Source organism: Parasteatoda tepidariorum, chromosome 1 (assembly GCF_043381705.1).
Source record: "Parasteatoda tepidariorum isolate YZ-2023 chromosome 1, CAS_Ptep_4.0, whole genome shotgun sequence".
Classification (NCBI taxonomy): Eukaryota; Metazoa; Arthropoda; class Arachnida; order Araneae; family Theridiidae; genus Parasteatoda; species Parasteatoda tepidariorum.
In genome coordinates, this window is record NC_092204.1 from 39,431,395 (window position 1) to 39,447,455 (window position 16,061).

A 16,061-nucleotide genomic window follows, 5' to 3' on the forward strand; every position below is an offset into this window, starting at 1 on the left:
TGACAAGCAGATTTGATGCTCAACTTACTAGTTAGAGTGTATGTAATACGAAATAAAAACTATATATTGTCACGTTAAAGTGGCTTAATACAGATGACAATATGAGGTTTTAATGAGTTTATTAAAGTGAAGAAAGTACAAATGACGAGAACCAGTCGGCACTAAGAACTGCCTGTTTACAATGAAGGGATCGCTTATATACTAACAAAGAACGTTCTAGAAACTTCCTAGAAATAACTAAAGAGGAAATGATGTAAATTGCATGTACTAGAAGCTTCTGGAATGTTCATAGAATTAAATAAAAAAAATTGGGAAATAGAGTCCATGTCCCACATCGAACCTGGGACCTTCTGCTTTGTAAATTCGAATTATACCACTGAGCAACTGAGACTTAGACTGCTCGGCATTATAATATATGATATATCAAATGAAAATATCTTTATATACACTCAATATATATACAGTAGGGAACCGATTATCCAGAACGATCGGGACCATCGCTATTCCGGATAACTGATTTTTCCGGTTTTCTGAATCGCTACAAAAAGCCGTTTTTTTATTGTTAAACCCAACTAAAAAAATATATATATATATTTGGAAATATTCTTAAAAAGAAGAAAACACGATGAAGTAATACACTAATGATTATTTCCAAAGTGATGGTAAGGTAATCATCTTTAAAAAAAGAAAGAAAAATTCTAAAATCTTATGAGGAAAAAAACATTTTTTAAAAAAAAACGGAGGGAAAATTTATCGAATTTCGTTCCGTTTTTTTGGTTTTCCGGTTTTCTGATTTCCGGATAACGGGTTCTGTAATGTATATACTTATATATACTTCATATATACTTTATATATCTAATTATATACAAAATGGAAGACCAAACAGCACCTAACAAAAAGTATTTCACATAATCAAAACATTTATAATAAACAAGCCTTGCTATAACAACTGACAAAATACACAGTGACATTGCGACTTTAGTATAAAGATGGTAGTAAAATCTTCTAATAGGTAAAAAATTTACAATCAACCTGATATTTATTAATAGTATTTAAGTAATCAATTTGTTGTTATTTCTTACATTGACTTGGCCACTACAAATAGATTCATAAAGCCACTCCTTGGTTCCTAAGAATGGAAGAGTTCCTGTGAGCAACACATACAAAAGGACACCACAACTCCAAACATCAGCAGGTTTTCCATAAGGTCGCCTCAATACTATTTCAGGTGCCATGAAATGAGAAGTACCTATTCTCCCTGAAAGCAAGAAGTTTGAATAGTCAGAAGAGATAAAAACCTTGCAAATTAGAATGCGTATATATAATGTTAAAAATATAGAGAAAACAAGGGAAAATATATATGAAATTTTAATGCAGAAAAAGAAATTATTAAAAATTGTTTTTAAAGAAAATTCAAATTTAAAAATTTTTAAATTTAAAAAAAAGGAAAATATATAATCTTGTCATAAGGTCATATGATTGCATCCGAAAAATAATGCTTTCTAATAATGTATGAATATAGCCAAAGCAAAGCATACCAATAAGTGAGAGGAGCACCAAAAAAATTGAAGAGGGAATAGAACTTATAAAGCAAAAAATCTATAATCTTATCTAAACTATATTTTTTTTAAAAAGCTTTTCTTAATAATGTTTTCTTCTCCTTTAAAAATTTTTATGTCTTTTTCCTCGTTTTCTATATATTTTTAACTTATTTTATGAATTTGATGTACTTGCAGCTTATGCGCAGTAAATAAAACTTATTGTTTTTCTTACTAATTCCTTCATTAATCTCTCTTTTCTTTTATCCTTTTTNTTTTATAGTTATTTTATTAATTTTTGATTTTTAATTTATCCTATGTACATCGAGGCATGAAAGATGAACGACTTTCAAATTTGCTTTGATTGCAGTTGTGAGATAGTATTTATTTTATTTATTTATTTATTTGTTTTTTAAAAAAATTTATAGAAGGCTATATTTTAAATTTTTTTAATAATTAAAAACACAAAAATGGTCACATTAACATGCATTCAATAGAAACACATGCCATAAACAATTCCAAAATAAAAACGTATTTTTTTATTTGAGAAGCTTCAAACACATAAAAGTTGCATAACTTTCAAACATTTATAATATCATAAAAGAACAGTTCAAAAAAATTGAAAAGAGCAGTTCTAAAAGAAAAATAAAGATTTCCAAAAATTTCCAGACTATTTATTACACAAATTAGTCTTTAAATAATAGCTAAAGCTCATTGCTTTCAGTTAAAAATGCCTATAAAAAATTTTATTAGGAATAAAAAATCAAAATTATAAGTCTTAAATAAGGTTAAAAAATATTTAAATGCACATTTAAAAAAATTTTAATAAATAAACTTTAAAAAAAAGTCTATTGAAAATAAGAGTAAAGTAACAATTAAAAAAAAATTTAAAAAAACATTTAAAAAAAGTGTAAATATCTGCAGAAGTATAAAATAAAATTAACAGCCACCTTTTATAGAGACCATAAAGATCAGAATTCAATAAAAACAAAATCACATAAAATTCAAAAGTGGAAAACATATTACATATGATGTTATGCATTCACCAAGAACTTAAAACCATTTCAACATAATGAACAAATTGATAAAAAATAACACATTAAAAAGTATCTTTTAAGTATGAAAAGGAATGCGTCTAAAGAGTATAGCCATGTAGGATTTTAAATTAAAGCAAAACATTTTACAATTCTCACAAATTAATATAATAGAATCTATGCTTACCAAGCTCATCACACTTCAAGTAAAATCGACCATTCGTACCGATATTTGAGCGATATTCATGAACATTATTCTCTGTAGAAGAAGAAATAAAAAAAAGGAAAACATGCTATTTCATCTCATGCAATAAAAGAGGCATGCAACAAAATAAGGAATGAAAATTTACAATAACATTTGAACAACACACAAGCCACAATAAAATAAAATGCATAATTTTGATTTCAGAAGAAAATAGTTTACTTTTTAAGCACTTAGTTATAGGGAAAAAAATTTAAAGGTGAGAACAAAAAATTTAAAAAAAATTGCCAAAAAGTATTTTTTCAAAACAAGGAATAAGTCCAGATAATTATGGTGTGTACTACTCACCATGTAAAAAAATATATATATTATAATAATAAATTTTTATGCATTTTTCTACGCAGAAATCGAAACTTCTCAGTTTTAAATCTAACTATTTTCCATATTTTAATTTCATGGCTGTGTTGCACTTTAAAACTGATTTTAACTGGATATGAAAGAAGAACATACAGCAAAATGTAAAAAAAAAATGCATAGCCGGTAAATTCGGAGCAATTGATTTTGAGTTGCAATATTTGGAGTTTTACAATAAATAAAGTTTTGTACATAGTTTTTAAATAAATTTCAACAGCTAGCATATGACAAGAACATTTTCTTGTGGTCTAGAATTTTATGAGCATTGTAGAAAAATTTCAAAATTAAGTAGAATATTTGATGGAGGAGGATAATATGGAGAAAAAAATTAATTAGAGAAACAAAACTAATTGATTACCCTAAATTGTTAATGAAAAAGTTTTCAATTTATTACACGTGGCAGTTATTTTTAAATCCTCTGACAATCATACACCTATGCAATATTTTTAAATGCATTTTTCTCCTACAGTCTTGTTATTAGAGAAGAGAACTAATTAAGGAAAGAAACTTTCCTCCAAATTTGTGCAATCATCTGAGGGTTAAAATAAAGTAATTCCAATCACGAATTTAAATAAATATATAGTGATTTAAAATAATTACTAAGATAGTTTGCAAAACACAAATTTATAATTAATTAATTATAGTATTATTTACTATCAGAATAAACTTTAAATTATTGAAGCTTATAGATCAGTACGAAATGTATCAAAAATAAGTTCAAATAAAAAAAAAAAGAATGGAAAAAAAATCAAACAGCATTAAATAAACCATATTTTTCATTCATCAAGATTTCACCACTTAACTTAATATCAAAAATACATAGTAAAATACAATTCAATATACTTAAAAGCTACAAAGGAAATTTTAATAAAGTTTATTTTAAAAGAAAATTAATAGTTCAGTGAAAGTGTTTAAGAGTTTCCTTTCGAAAACTTAAATCTTATTCCTACATATTTACCATTAGAACAATTGGATATAAGGATAATGTTTACTTTATTAAAATTGGATTTAGAGCAATGGAAATGTTTCTTAAAGTAAAAAAAACTATGCAGTCGCTATTAAAAATGCAAACAAATTAATTTCAAGTATAAGAACTTATTTTTTAAAAAAAGTTATACATTTTTTAAAAAATTTTAAAAAGTATCAAAAGAAAAATTTCAAAATAAAAGTATGGGCATTTATATTCATAAATTTAAAAATTCTTTAATACTGACAAAGATATAAATAAATCTTTATTCAGATGTGAAAGCAATAATTCGTAGTTTTTACTTTTGTAAAAATTAAATAAATCAAATAAAATGAATGACTAACACCATTTAAAAAAGTAATATTATGAAGTATTACATATACCCCTCCCGAAATATGCCATTCATTAGAGTAATTTATATAAAAAATAAACAAATATATTAGTAAAAATGTATGAATAAAAAATATATATTTCGAAATAAATTAAAAGAATGTATACATCTTAATTTTAGAGGATATTTCTAACAAGTGACAAGTTTATCAAATATATAGTGCTGCCATCTATAAAATTCTTTTTAAGATAATTTTTCCATATTCACATTACTTGTTTTTTTTAGTAAACAAGAGCTTTAATTCTTATTAATTAAACTATTAAAAATACCAGCTTAATAAAAAACTTGAAATAAAATATCTTTTTTCTTTTCAATATTTTTAATGAAATTCTTTATTTAACTACCTAAATTGAAAAAATTGAAACGTAATAGTCTGATAGTGCTGCCATCTCACAAAGACAAATAAAACTAAAATATCAATAAATAAGAGAAAAAATATTTACCCCCTCCTGTTATAGATTTATCACCTTTGATTTTGACAGCTGAACCAAATCCACCAAGTTTTACAGGTGCAGAATTTTCAACAGTGGCTAAAAGTATACTTTGAGGTTTTATATCCCTATGAATGATATCATTTTCATGGCAGTATCTTACAGCTTCTAAGACTTGCCTCATATAGTGACTGGAATAATAATAAATAATTAAAAAATTAATAACATTTTAGTACACTGATATAAAATCATAAAATTTTTTTCTTATATTATCACATTGTATGCTTTTTTTCTTTCAAGGAAAAAGTTTGTTATTTTGAAATACACATTTAATACAGCAATAAGGAATAAAGAAGAACCAATTAAACTGAAGAAAAGGTAAAAATTTACTTGTTTAAATTCGTTAATGTTTAAAAACATTAATCGGTAGAAATGTCGTAATAATTTATCTTTATTTCACTTTATATTACTTTTTCTTAATTTTTTTTCTCTCTCTTTGAAAACAAAAGAAATTTTGATTAAAAAAAACCTGTACTGTATTTTCCTCTAAATTTTAAATATCTTCTAGTAAATTTGTATTTGAGAAATCCAATTATCAAAAAAAAAAAAGGAAAAAAGGTTAAGTTGCAAATTTTAAAAAAAGGAACACATAATAAATTTAAAAAAAAATTATTACTGATTTTTTATTTTTTTTATTTATGTATTTTCCATATTATTTCTTTATTTTTTATTTTACTTATTCAATTTATATTAGCTGAAATATGAATGAGAAAATTCGTCATGAAAGATTTTGGATTTAAAAGTTTTAGTTCATCAATCCATGAAAGCAAAAAGGTAATAAAAGAATCACATTTTAAGAAAAATTCTCACAATTTTTTTTAGGAATTATTTTACCATAAATACAATATAAAGATAACAAGAAAAAATAAATAAATATAATTTTTGATTTAAAATAATAATTCTAATGCCGATAATTATTTTGAGTTTCAATACAAATAATTTCCAAGCATAATTTGCTTTCAATGATTGCAAAAGAAAAGAACTAAATTTTGTAAAGTTGAATTTTTAACTTTATGAAAAAGAAAAAACTACGATTTACCTCGATACAGCCTCGCTGTAAACAAAACCAGAATGAGCTCGTTTAACTATTTCATGACATAAATCAGCCCCTTCCATGCTAGAAGAAAAGCAAAGATTAAAGAGTTATTTAAATCTATGGAAAGCTGAAAATAAAGCATATAAACATACCACAAACTTCGGCGTTGTTCGATAAGTAATTTCGTTCTTTTCTTTTGAAAATGAAAAACGATTTCCTTACAGTGAATAAATATTTTAATGAAATATATATAGCTCATTCTTAACCAATGCCCTTTGCCATCTTTCTGGTAGTAGCATGATTCTTAGCTCATAAAAATTTGTTCTTTCCCTTCAAAAAAACTGATCCAGCTGATTTTTGACTACCTCATTTGAAGTAAAGGTATATCAGGAGATACCTTTGACACCGAGGAAGATTCTTGTTTATGGAACTGAAATTACAGTATTTCCATTTATGCACTTTCATTTGCGCTTTAATCACGTTGCTTTTTTATTTAGCCTACATAGACCCTATCCTATGTAGGATAAAAGTATTATCGTCTAAATATTTTTGAAGAGTTTAATGTCTGATTTCGTAACTTAAAATATCGTCTGCACTTATTAATTAGTATATTTGAGGTCACCCCCTCGATCCATTAAAATTGATTTCTAGAACGTGAAGATTCGATCAGTAGATCAAAAATTCAAGGTAGTCCGTTTTTTTTTTTTTTTATTTTTTTTTTGTTTTTTTTCCCGCATTGTACAATAATATTAATATAACGCATTTTATTATTACGAGTAGATAGAAGAAATAGTTCAATGATTTTTATTTCACGTTTCTAATTTTTTTTTATGTTTTCTTTTATACTAACCAAACACGGGATTATTACACGAAAAACTTTTAAATACGATTTATTCTTTGTATAAATGTTATCAATAATTCAATGCAAAATTTATTAAGCGTAACTTAGTATCTTCAGGCGATTTGTTTAAAGTTTATATTGACGAAACCTACACGAAAATCTTTTCATTCATAAACGAAAAAAAAATATTTACAATCACTATACAACATTTTAAGTGCCTTTTAGAAAAGCATTTGTATATAATTTTAACCTTATAAGAATTTTTCGTGCTTCACATATTTAGGATCGATTATTGTTGAAGTAATGAAACCAAAATAATGCTTCTAGCGAAATAAATAGAAGTTTTTTTTTTTTTCATAAATATTTTTGTTATGTATTGTCTATAAAATTTGTACGTGCATTAAAAGTTGTTTTATCTTTATTCATTTCACTTAGTTTGATTTCTACGTTGCTGTTTTTCTCTAATTCCGAATCTCAGAATCTGAATAGAAAATTTTTCTACAACTTAATAACTTTATATCTATAATAACTAATTTTATTCGACTTGAAGAAATTAAAAACATGACTATTCATTATTTTATGAGTTCTTATAACTGTGTACATAAATAATAAAATATAATACATAATACTTTGGTACATACAGCTTGTTCTGTAAACACTCTTCTTAATATATACATTATAGAATTTATGCCAAAAAGGAATAATTAAAATATCTACACATTAGAGGGCATAAATTAATATTTAAGCAAGAACGAAATAAAAAAAATACTAACGAAAACTTCTTAATTAACTTTCGGAAACAGTTTTAAAAATTCAAAAAGCTAAACTGAATAAAGTTCGACCATTTTAACTAGTGCACACAATTATCTTTCTTTTATAGACTTATTAAAAGAAAAATAAATAAATGTTTAATGATTCAGAAAATAACATTGCTCTGTCAGAGTGAAATTATTCAGAATTATAATTAAATCCTCTTGAAATTCGGTTATCACTACACTATCATCAATAAATCAGACTTCCCAATCTTTCTTAGAACAAGCCTTTCAAATGCGATACGCTGGCTAATTTAGCGATAAATTGACATCTATCAATTAGTCCACAACCTCTGTCTTTGGCATAATATTATATACTGTGACAATGTCATGTAACGTAAAAAAATTTCTTCACAATTCAAACGATTCATAATCCTGTAATTTTATATTAACCGAATGATTAAAAGGGATAAAATTGAAATAATATTATTAATAAAAGAGTAATAAATACGTGCAATAAATACTAAAATTTACTTAAAAGGTACGGGATTCGAGCCTCTGTTTGAATTTTTTTTTTTTTTTCACTGTTTTAAAAACGCACTTTTTCGCAATAAAAATGAAAAGCATTCTATAAATTAAATATAAATGCTGACCAGTAATATACGTACGCTACAAAACTAAAAAGTTTGAGTAAAAAAAAAATATTTTTTGCCATAAGACACATTTTAATCGTTTTGAAACAGTTTGACCTCGAAATAAGGCACGACTATTTAAAAAAAGGTTAAATAACGAGTTGCCTTAATTTCAGGCAAGAAATAATTTTAGTAGAAAAAATACGGGTTATTTTATAAAAATTGAATGAATATTCGTAAAAATGTGTTGTTTTTTTATTGATTCATAAAGTATCTATAGGATTATGTATGGAATAGCTTAAAGGCTAAATAGGTCAAACAGTTTTTCTGGCCCATATGAGCTTTCTTGTTGAAATTCTCAATCATCTTTTTCCATAAATGTGACTGAATTTCATTCATACAGCGCTCGATTTCGTTCACTTGTAGTCGTGTGCTTATTATCATAAATACAAAACTTCAAAATCAAAATCCGACAGCATTAAATTGGTTGATCTGGGTAGCCAATTCTGATCACCAAAATGCGTAATAACTAGTTCAGAAAATGACAAAACAACGCTTTAAACAATGCTCATTAATGAAAACGTGTCGTTCTTTCATATACTAAACGATAACTCTATTTTTAATAACCTGAACTATCAGCTGTCAATCTTTTTTTTTTATTATTGGCAACATTTTAAAACTCAAATGGCGGAAAATTCGAATCCAAAATAATAATTATAACCAAGAGTATATTAAGATAACTGAAGACCTTAAATTTGATTCTAACGATATGAAAAGCTTAAGCACAAGCTGAGTTTTAAAAAAATCGATTATCTTTTGAAGCTTAGAGGTGGTTACCAAATACAAGCACTGTGAAAATAACAGATTTTAAAAAGTGAAAAATGAAGATAAAGAGTACCTCGGTACTCCAGAAGTTAAAATTCACTGCAATTATGTGAATTGCAGAATACATCAGCTATCACCTTTATTGACTACCGTCAGCTCATTCATATTGCAATAATCGCTAACAGAGACCGGAAATTAACTTCAAAAAGCATGCGTTGCCAAGTGCATAAAGGTCCATAAATCAAACACTGCAATTTATCAACATTCAAGCAGCAATTAATCTATGTTGATTAACGGTAGCTAAGAATTACGACAGTACAATATATGATCATTAGGTAAATGAGTATATCTTTAGTTGATGGGGTTATTAATAGTAATTAAGACAGAATATAAATGCATGGCATATAATGAAGTCCAATAAAAAGAACAAGATCATGCTTTTGATTGAAAATATACAACTAAATCTGAATGAAGCAATTTTAAATTTGAATTGTGTAGCAACAATTAAATATACGAATTTCAAGAGGGATCGAGAAATATTTGAGATAGTTTTAGGGGCTGATACAATGATTGAAATTTTGGTGTATGTTTAAATACAATTTCGTTCAAATTTACAGCCCGATAAGAGCTGTAAATTTGCTGAATAGTATAACTGTACTTCTTAACCTTGATTACATGATATTATGGTTTAACTTGAACAGAAACGGGATTAAATTAACACCTTACAAAAGTTGTATGTAATACAATTCAAGGTACAGATATTATGATTCCATATTTAACCAATTTTTTGCGAGAGTTAAAAAACAATTGTTTTAGAAAACAATAAATACGTAAATAAATACAAAACAATCATAAAAAATTCTATATAATTGCTGCTAGCGTGACTGTCCGAAAACTCATTGTGATTGGCAGAAATTCCAATTTTGATATTTTCCGTTTCTAAAATTCAGTTTCAGAAAAACCAATACAACGATGAATCACTGTGATGCCATTACATATTTCCTAGCTTTTAAATTTCCATTATTTCATAAATTTAATAATTTTTAATCTCTTTTTAAATAAATAAATTCGCTATTTTAATTTTAAAAAGAGCGAATGCAATTATTTCTATTCTTAATAAATGTAACAGCTAACTTTTTTACTTCAATGCAAGTGTATAACTAATTATTATTCAATGGCACAACAACTGAGCATCAAAATCTATCTTAACCCTTTTTTCTACCACATTAAACATTAGCACATACGTTAGTAGGTTTACTTTTATTTTTAACAAACTTTTTGGCCTTAAATTTTTAGCCAAATTATTTAAACATTAGCATGAGATTCGTGGAGTTGGCTGAATTGGCTTAGGTTTTGGCTGTGTCTTTTTCGATATCGCGCCTATAATGGATCTCTCGTGTACTCGAAAAGCATTCATTAAACACTTTTTTAATTTAGCTTTCGATTAGGCAGGTCTTGGGGGATTTATCCATAGCCTCCGAGAAATAAGGTTATTGAGATCACCAAGGTCTTTTAATGACGTCACAAACAATAATTTTAAATGAGTATGTGGCGTAACTACCACTACGATTATTAAATATCAAATCACTAGTATATAAGACATGCTAACTTGATTCAATCTTGAGGTACTTTTTGATAGATAAAGGTTGGCATTGTCTAATGGTCATTCCCCACATTAGTGATTTGCGAACAAGATATGATCACGCCTGCTTCGATGGATGGTCCACAGTGAAGAGTTGACTTGCTAATTGTGACTGCGTCATCGTCCTCCTCACGCTGTTGCTTCTCAGTCTCATTTACACACAACTAGTTTCTGCACACACTCGACTACTAATAGCAACACAGGAGTGATCACACACACAACCATGAACTCAATATAGCTCTCATGGCTAAAGCTCAAAATCTGGTGACCTTAAACCAGCTCTCCCGGTCTTTCACAAATACAGCAACTAGTGGTATCAGTTCATCGAATTCTATCCCTGATAAAATTCTGGTGGGGAAGTATTGTGGCGTAACTACCACTACGATTATTAAACTTCAATTCACTCGTATATAAGACTTGATAACTTGATTTAATCTTGAGGTACCTTTTGATAGATAAAGGTTGGCATTGTCTAATAGTCTTTCCCCACAAGTAGTCGCAAATTTTAAATATTTATCATTGAACAATGAACAATAGCTTCGTTTGTAAGTTGGCTATACTATTTTTTATATCTATTATTATATAAGTTTTAAGCACACCATATTATAGGACTGAAATCAAAAGGTAGTAAAAAAAATGGGAATAAAGTTTTAGTTAACAAATTCCCCAAAAATGAGTTAATACAAAAATAGATACATTCAATTGGACTCGACTTTTATGAAGTAGCAGCTAATAGCCGAGTAAGTGTTATTTATAATTTTCTTTTAAATATTCGTATTTACAGACTTAATAATAAGCTTCTTAATTACATTTTAAAAAAAAGGAAGCGTATAAAAGAATTATAATGTTTTGGGTATTGTTTATTGTTAGCGGATACTATATCATAAAATTAACAAAACTTTTGTAAAAGCTTTGGTCGTATAATAAACCAAATTTAAACATAATATGTTCGTGCAAATATTTATTAATTTGGACTAAACATAAGACTATCCTCAAAAATAAATTTCAGATATCATTGAAGAGAACTTTTATTTAAAAAAACTAGTACAATAAACAGTTTAGTTTTATTTTTAAAAGAAAAAAAACACAATAGCAATGTCGATTGGCACTTGAAGCTTATTTATTTTCAATTATAATTTTAATGATATACTATTATCTGATTTAAATGTCACAAATATTTTACCTGAATGCAGAAAAATTCTTGTGCCTTCAATGATAAGAATAAAAAATAGGAATTAAAGTCAGTGCTAGAAAGTTAAATTGTTTTGGGTAATAATTTTAAATTAATTTTAATGAAATTGTTGTTCATACTTCATATAGCAAGATTCTTTCTGGCGCAGATAAATTGCTTTAGTGTATCTTATGATGCAGTCGTTAATGATTTTTTATGACATTAAATTACTTATTAGATATCATAATTTAATTTTAAGGCGTCACATTAACCAAATATAGGTAAAAGTATTGAAAAATAATTTATTGCTCTGATTAAATTTTCAAATAATTCCAAGCACACTGAAAAAAATTAATTTCCTTAACTGCATTATTTATTAAGTTTTAAGCGTTTTTTGGAGGGAGAAAAAATCAGTGATTGCTCCAGCAAAAATAAAACTTTTTCACGTGCATACTTTTTTTTCGGTGCTTACATCTTATTAGAATCCTGGCGATATTTTTTCTGTTGAAGATAGAACTTTAGGGTAATTTTTCTTCAATCATATAATCATACAATTGTTTTCTTAATTTACTTTTAATCAATTCTAATTAAGTCAGATAAAATTAGATATCATTTATATGAATGCAGATATTTTGATAGATTCAGATTAAGTTTAACATGAATAAATATCATTTAGAGTTTAAAACTAGTGACATAGGTCATTAAAGAAAAAATCCCTTCATTTGTACATTTTTTTCCTCTTGAAATCAATTGCACATATATTTCTTTTGGCACAAGCGAATTTGCGTATTTTTGAATACTCTTATTGTTTTTTCTAGTAAATAATATGTCTTCGTTAATTTCTAAAAAAAAACTTCGCAAAAAAAGTTCGCAAAAGTTTATCAAGATTGATTTAATAGAGAATATCACTAAAATGAAACTGGTTAAGTTTTCTTACAATAAAAGTTAAATAGAATTAATTCTTCAAAATAGCGTTACAATAAAACATGGCATTAAAATGTTACGTTATTTTTCGTGATTAATTCATTAATAAAAAAAAATTTCTTCTCAAATACGATTCCTGTAAAAAAATTTAAAAAATTAAATCTATTATATCAAAAAATAAGATCGTTTTATAAAATATAAATTATTGTGTTTTATAAAATATAAATACAGGGTATTTGTAAAGTGATCCTAGCAATAAAAAAGTTCTTTTCTTCTTTAATTCTCCACAAAAAGGAATTAATGAGTTATTTTTACAATAATTTATTCATCACACACTTACAAATTAATTTCCAGATGAACAACACGAACTTATACAATAACGCAAGTTGCATGAAAAAAGTTTTCTTTTATTTAGGTAAAAATAATATATATATTTCAAAACTATAATTCCAATTAATTTCTAAAAGAGATAGGACAAATGACTTATTTTGAAAAAATGAAATTTTAATGAAAAACACCTGTGCATTTATTAATTTATTTACTTTATTTTATTCATCATGGCTAGTTTACGAGGAGGAAAAGAATATCGAATTGCGGTTTAGGTTAATGTAATTTATTCGTTCTCCCGCCACATTTTCGCGTTATCATCGCCAATTCCAACTGCATTTGCCAAGTTTAGAAATATACTTTTGGTAAAAAATGTACGCGAATATTCGCGAGACTAAAAGAAACTTTTCTAGAACTAAATATTTGATACATTTCAAGCATTTCATTAGATATTAGAACTTCTGAAATTGAGAATTTGAATGGATATTGAAAGCCAATTGTCTCGATTTTCAGAAATTTTAAAGATAAAAGAAAAAACAATTATTTAGGAATTTGAGTTTTGATAAATATTTTTGATGTTTCAAGGAAATTATAGAAATTATTTTAAGCAAATGTTTGTTGTTAAGAAGTTTAAGTTAAAATATAAAATTTTAAAAAAAATCGAATCAAAACGTATTTGATAATTTGGTGCCTCAATAAAGCATTGGTACATGGATACAAGTTTGTTGAATTTCCATGAATTCCTATCGTTTTTATTTTAAGTACGAATCTCGTTTTGGATTATAAAAAAAGGCCAGTTATCTTGAAATGTCCAGTCAAGGGTCTTGCAAGTAAGGAAAAATCCTACGTCGTAAAATTTTTATACACTTGGTTAAATTTATCATGCCTTATGGTAGCAAAGGTAACAGCAACATTTACTGAGGGGGAAAAAACCCTAACTATTCTTATTCCTATCTAATACAACTAGAAAAAAAACTGATTTACACAATATAGTAAACAACATAATAAAAATGAAAACAAATAAATAAATATAATAAAAGTACACTCTTTGGTGCTTGTCTAGTTATTTTTGATAAAAATAATAAAGTAGTGGAAGTCTGAATTTTTTTTTTAAAAATTATAAAGGGCAACAAAATGCTGAGCTACAAAAATTTTTGAATGCTAAGAAAAATTAAACAGCAGGTATATATTATCAAATAAATACTAAAGCTTAATATAAGACTAATTTTGTTTGTAAAAAAATTAGGCTAATGGTTTAAAAAATTTTTCTCAAATAAAGAAAAATAGCTCTTATTCTTATAGTTTATACAACTTCAAATTTATTAAAATAATGAAAGTCTATTAAATGTTTAAAAAGAAAAAATACAAACGGAGTACAAATTACCTAATGAATGGTACTATTCAACTATTGAAGAAATCTAATATCATGAAAAATGAATATTACATTTTAACTCCTTCCGGCATAGAATATTTTGGGTAAAACTTTTAGCCTGACAGCACATTAACTGCGACAGCAGAGATAGCATTTAAGTGAAGTAATATATTTCAACTCTTTGTAGGTTAAAGAATAGTAATTGCTTAAAAGCATAGTTTTTCATAGACTTAAAGCATAGCATATTTTAATCTCGAAAATAACAAACATTTATAGATTAGTAGCAATGTATTCAAGCCTACAACTGCTTCATTATAAAAAAATTTCTATCTTAAATTCTTCTCCTTAGATTATTATTTTAATTTTCAGAAAGAATATCTCAGTTAATATGCTTTGTTATGTGATTTTATTATATGCTTTCCTCAATTCCCAAGCATAGTCTAAAAAGCAGTTAGCAAATTAGAACATAATAAAACTAAAGCGGCAAATTTTTAAAAAAAAGAAAAATGTTTGCCTTTTAAAACGTATTTTAGAAATAAAAAATTTATAACTCGACTTTGTTAATTTTTAATGCAATTTTTACAGAATTAGATGAAACAAAGCCAAAAGAAATCGCTGCAAATCTTCGTCTAAAACGAGAACTAATTTAACACATGAAAAAGCTCGCTTCTTCTTAATGAAAGTAGAGATTTGCATATAATTTGCATATTGCTTTCCTAAACCCGCATCTTATTTTTTTTCAGTCTTTAAATTATAAAAGGTTCCATTTCACAAAGAACAAAATACCAACTTCGGCCTCTGTTTTGTGAAGAGACCAGAATTAATTTGACTGACGATGGTCAAATTTCCGTTTTTCAAATACTATGTTATTTTTGCTAAGTCCTTGTTATTAAACAGTTTTTAATTAAAGTATTTCCCCAAGTGCTCAGTGCGAAATGTTTTTACTGCTCTGCTGAGAGACGACAAATATTTTATACGTGCTAACACAAATGAAAACAGGGCATACCTTAATTTATCTGCGTTTCTAATTACTTATGCATTTCAACCGTAAGATTTTATGAATTAAGGAAACTTTTTTTCACGGTTTCTTTTATGAAACATGATAAAATTTCTATTGACTTAACTGAAATACTTTCATCACATGATTCTAAATAGAATTATAATAACTTTAATTAAAAAGAATGTTAATGTTTTAATAAAATCTTATTATTGAAGAATACTCTTATACCGATTCTATTATTAATGCGATCAAATTTTATACAGTAATTTAACTCTTTTCCCCAAATCACAATTTTCTTACATTAATATCATACAGGCGATCGGACTGTATGTTGGTCAAGGAGCTGACACAAATGTCCCGGGTTCGAATCGCGATTAGTAGGGTAGGCATGCATAATATCACTAAAATGAAACTGGTTAAGTTTTCTTACAATAAAAGTTAAATAGAATTAATTCTTCAAAATAGCGTTTCAATAAAACATAGTATTGTTTAAAGATTCTTA

General features: G+C 26.3%; 1 protein-coding gene across 5 annotated transcripts in view; it reads right to left on the reverse strand.

Moving 5' to 3' along the window:
- The window catches only part of LOC107447019 (peripheral plasma membrane protein CASK), a 584,473-nt gene that overhangs the window by 496,607 nt on the left and 71,805 nt on the right, over positions 1-16,061 (reverse strand). For 3 of the 5 annotated variants that reach the window (XM_071178932.1, XM_071178934.1, XM_071178929.1), the window contains exons 4-7: positions 6,077-6,154; positions 4,990-5,168; positions 2,760-2,831; positions 1,083-1,258 (exon numbers count right to left, since the gene is read on the reverse strand). In XM_071178932.1, coding sequence (XP_071035033.1) covers positions 1,083-1,258; positions 2,760-2,831; positions 4,990-5,168; positions 6,077-6,154 — 505 coding nt within the window. The remainder of the gene's footprint in view (positions 1-1,082; positions 1,259-2,759; positions 2,832-4,989; positions 5,169-6,076; positions 6,155-16,061) is intronic. The other 2 variants (XM_071178937.1, XM_071178935.1) reach the window with 1 other exon arrangement.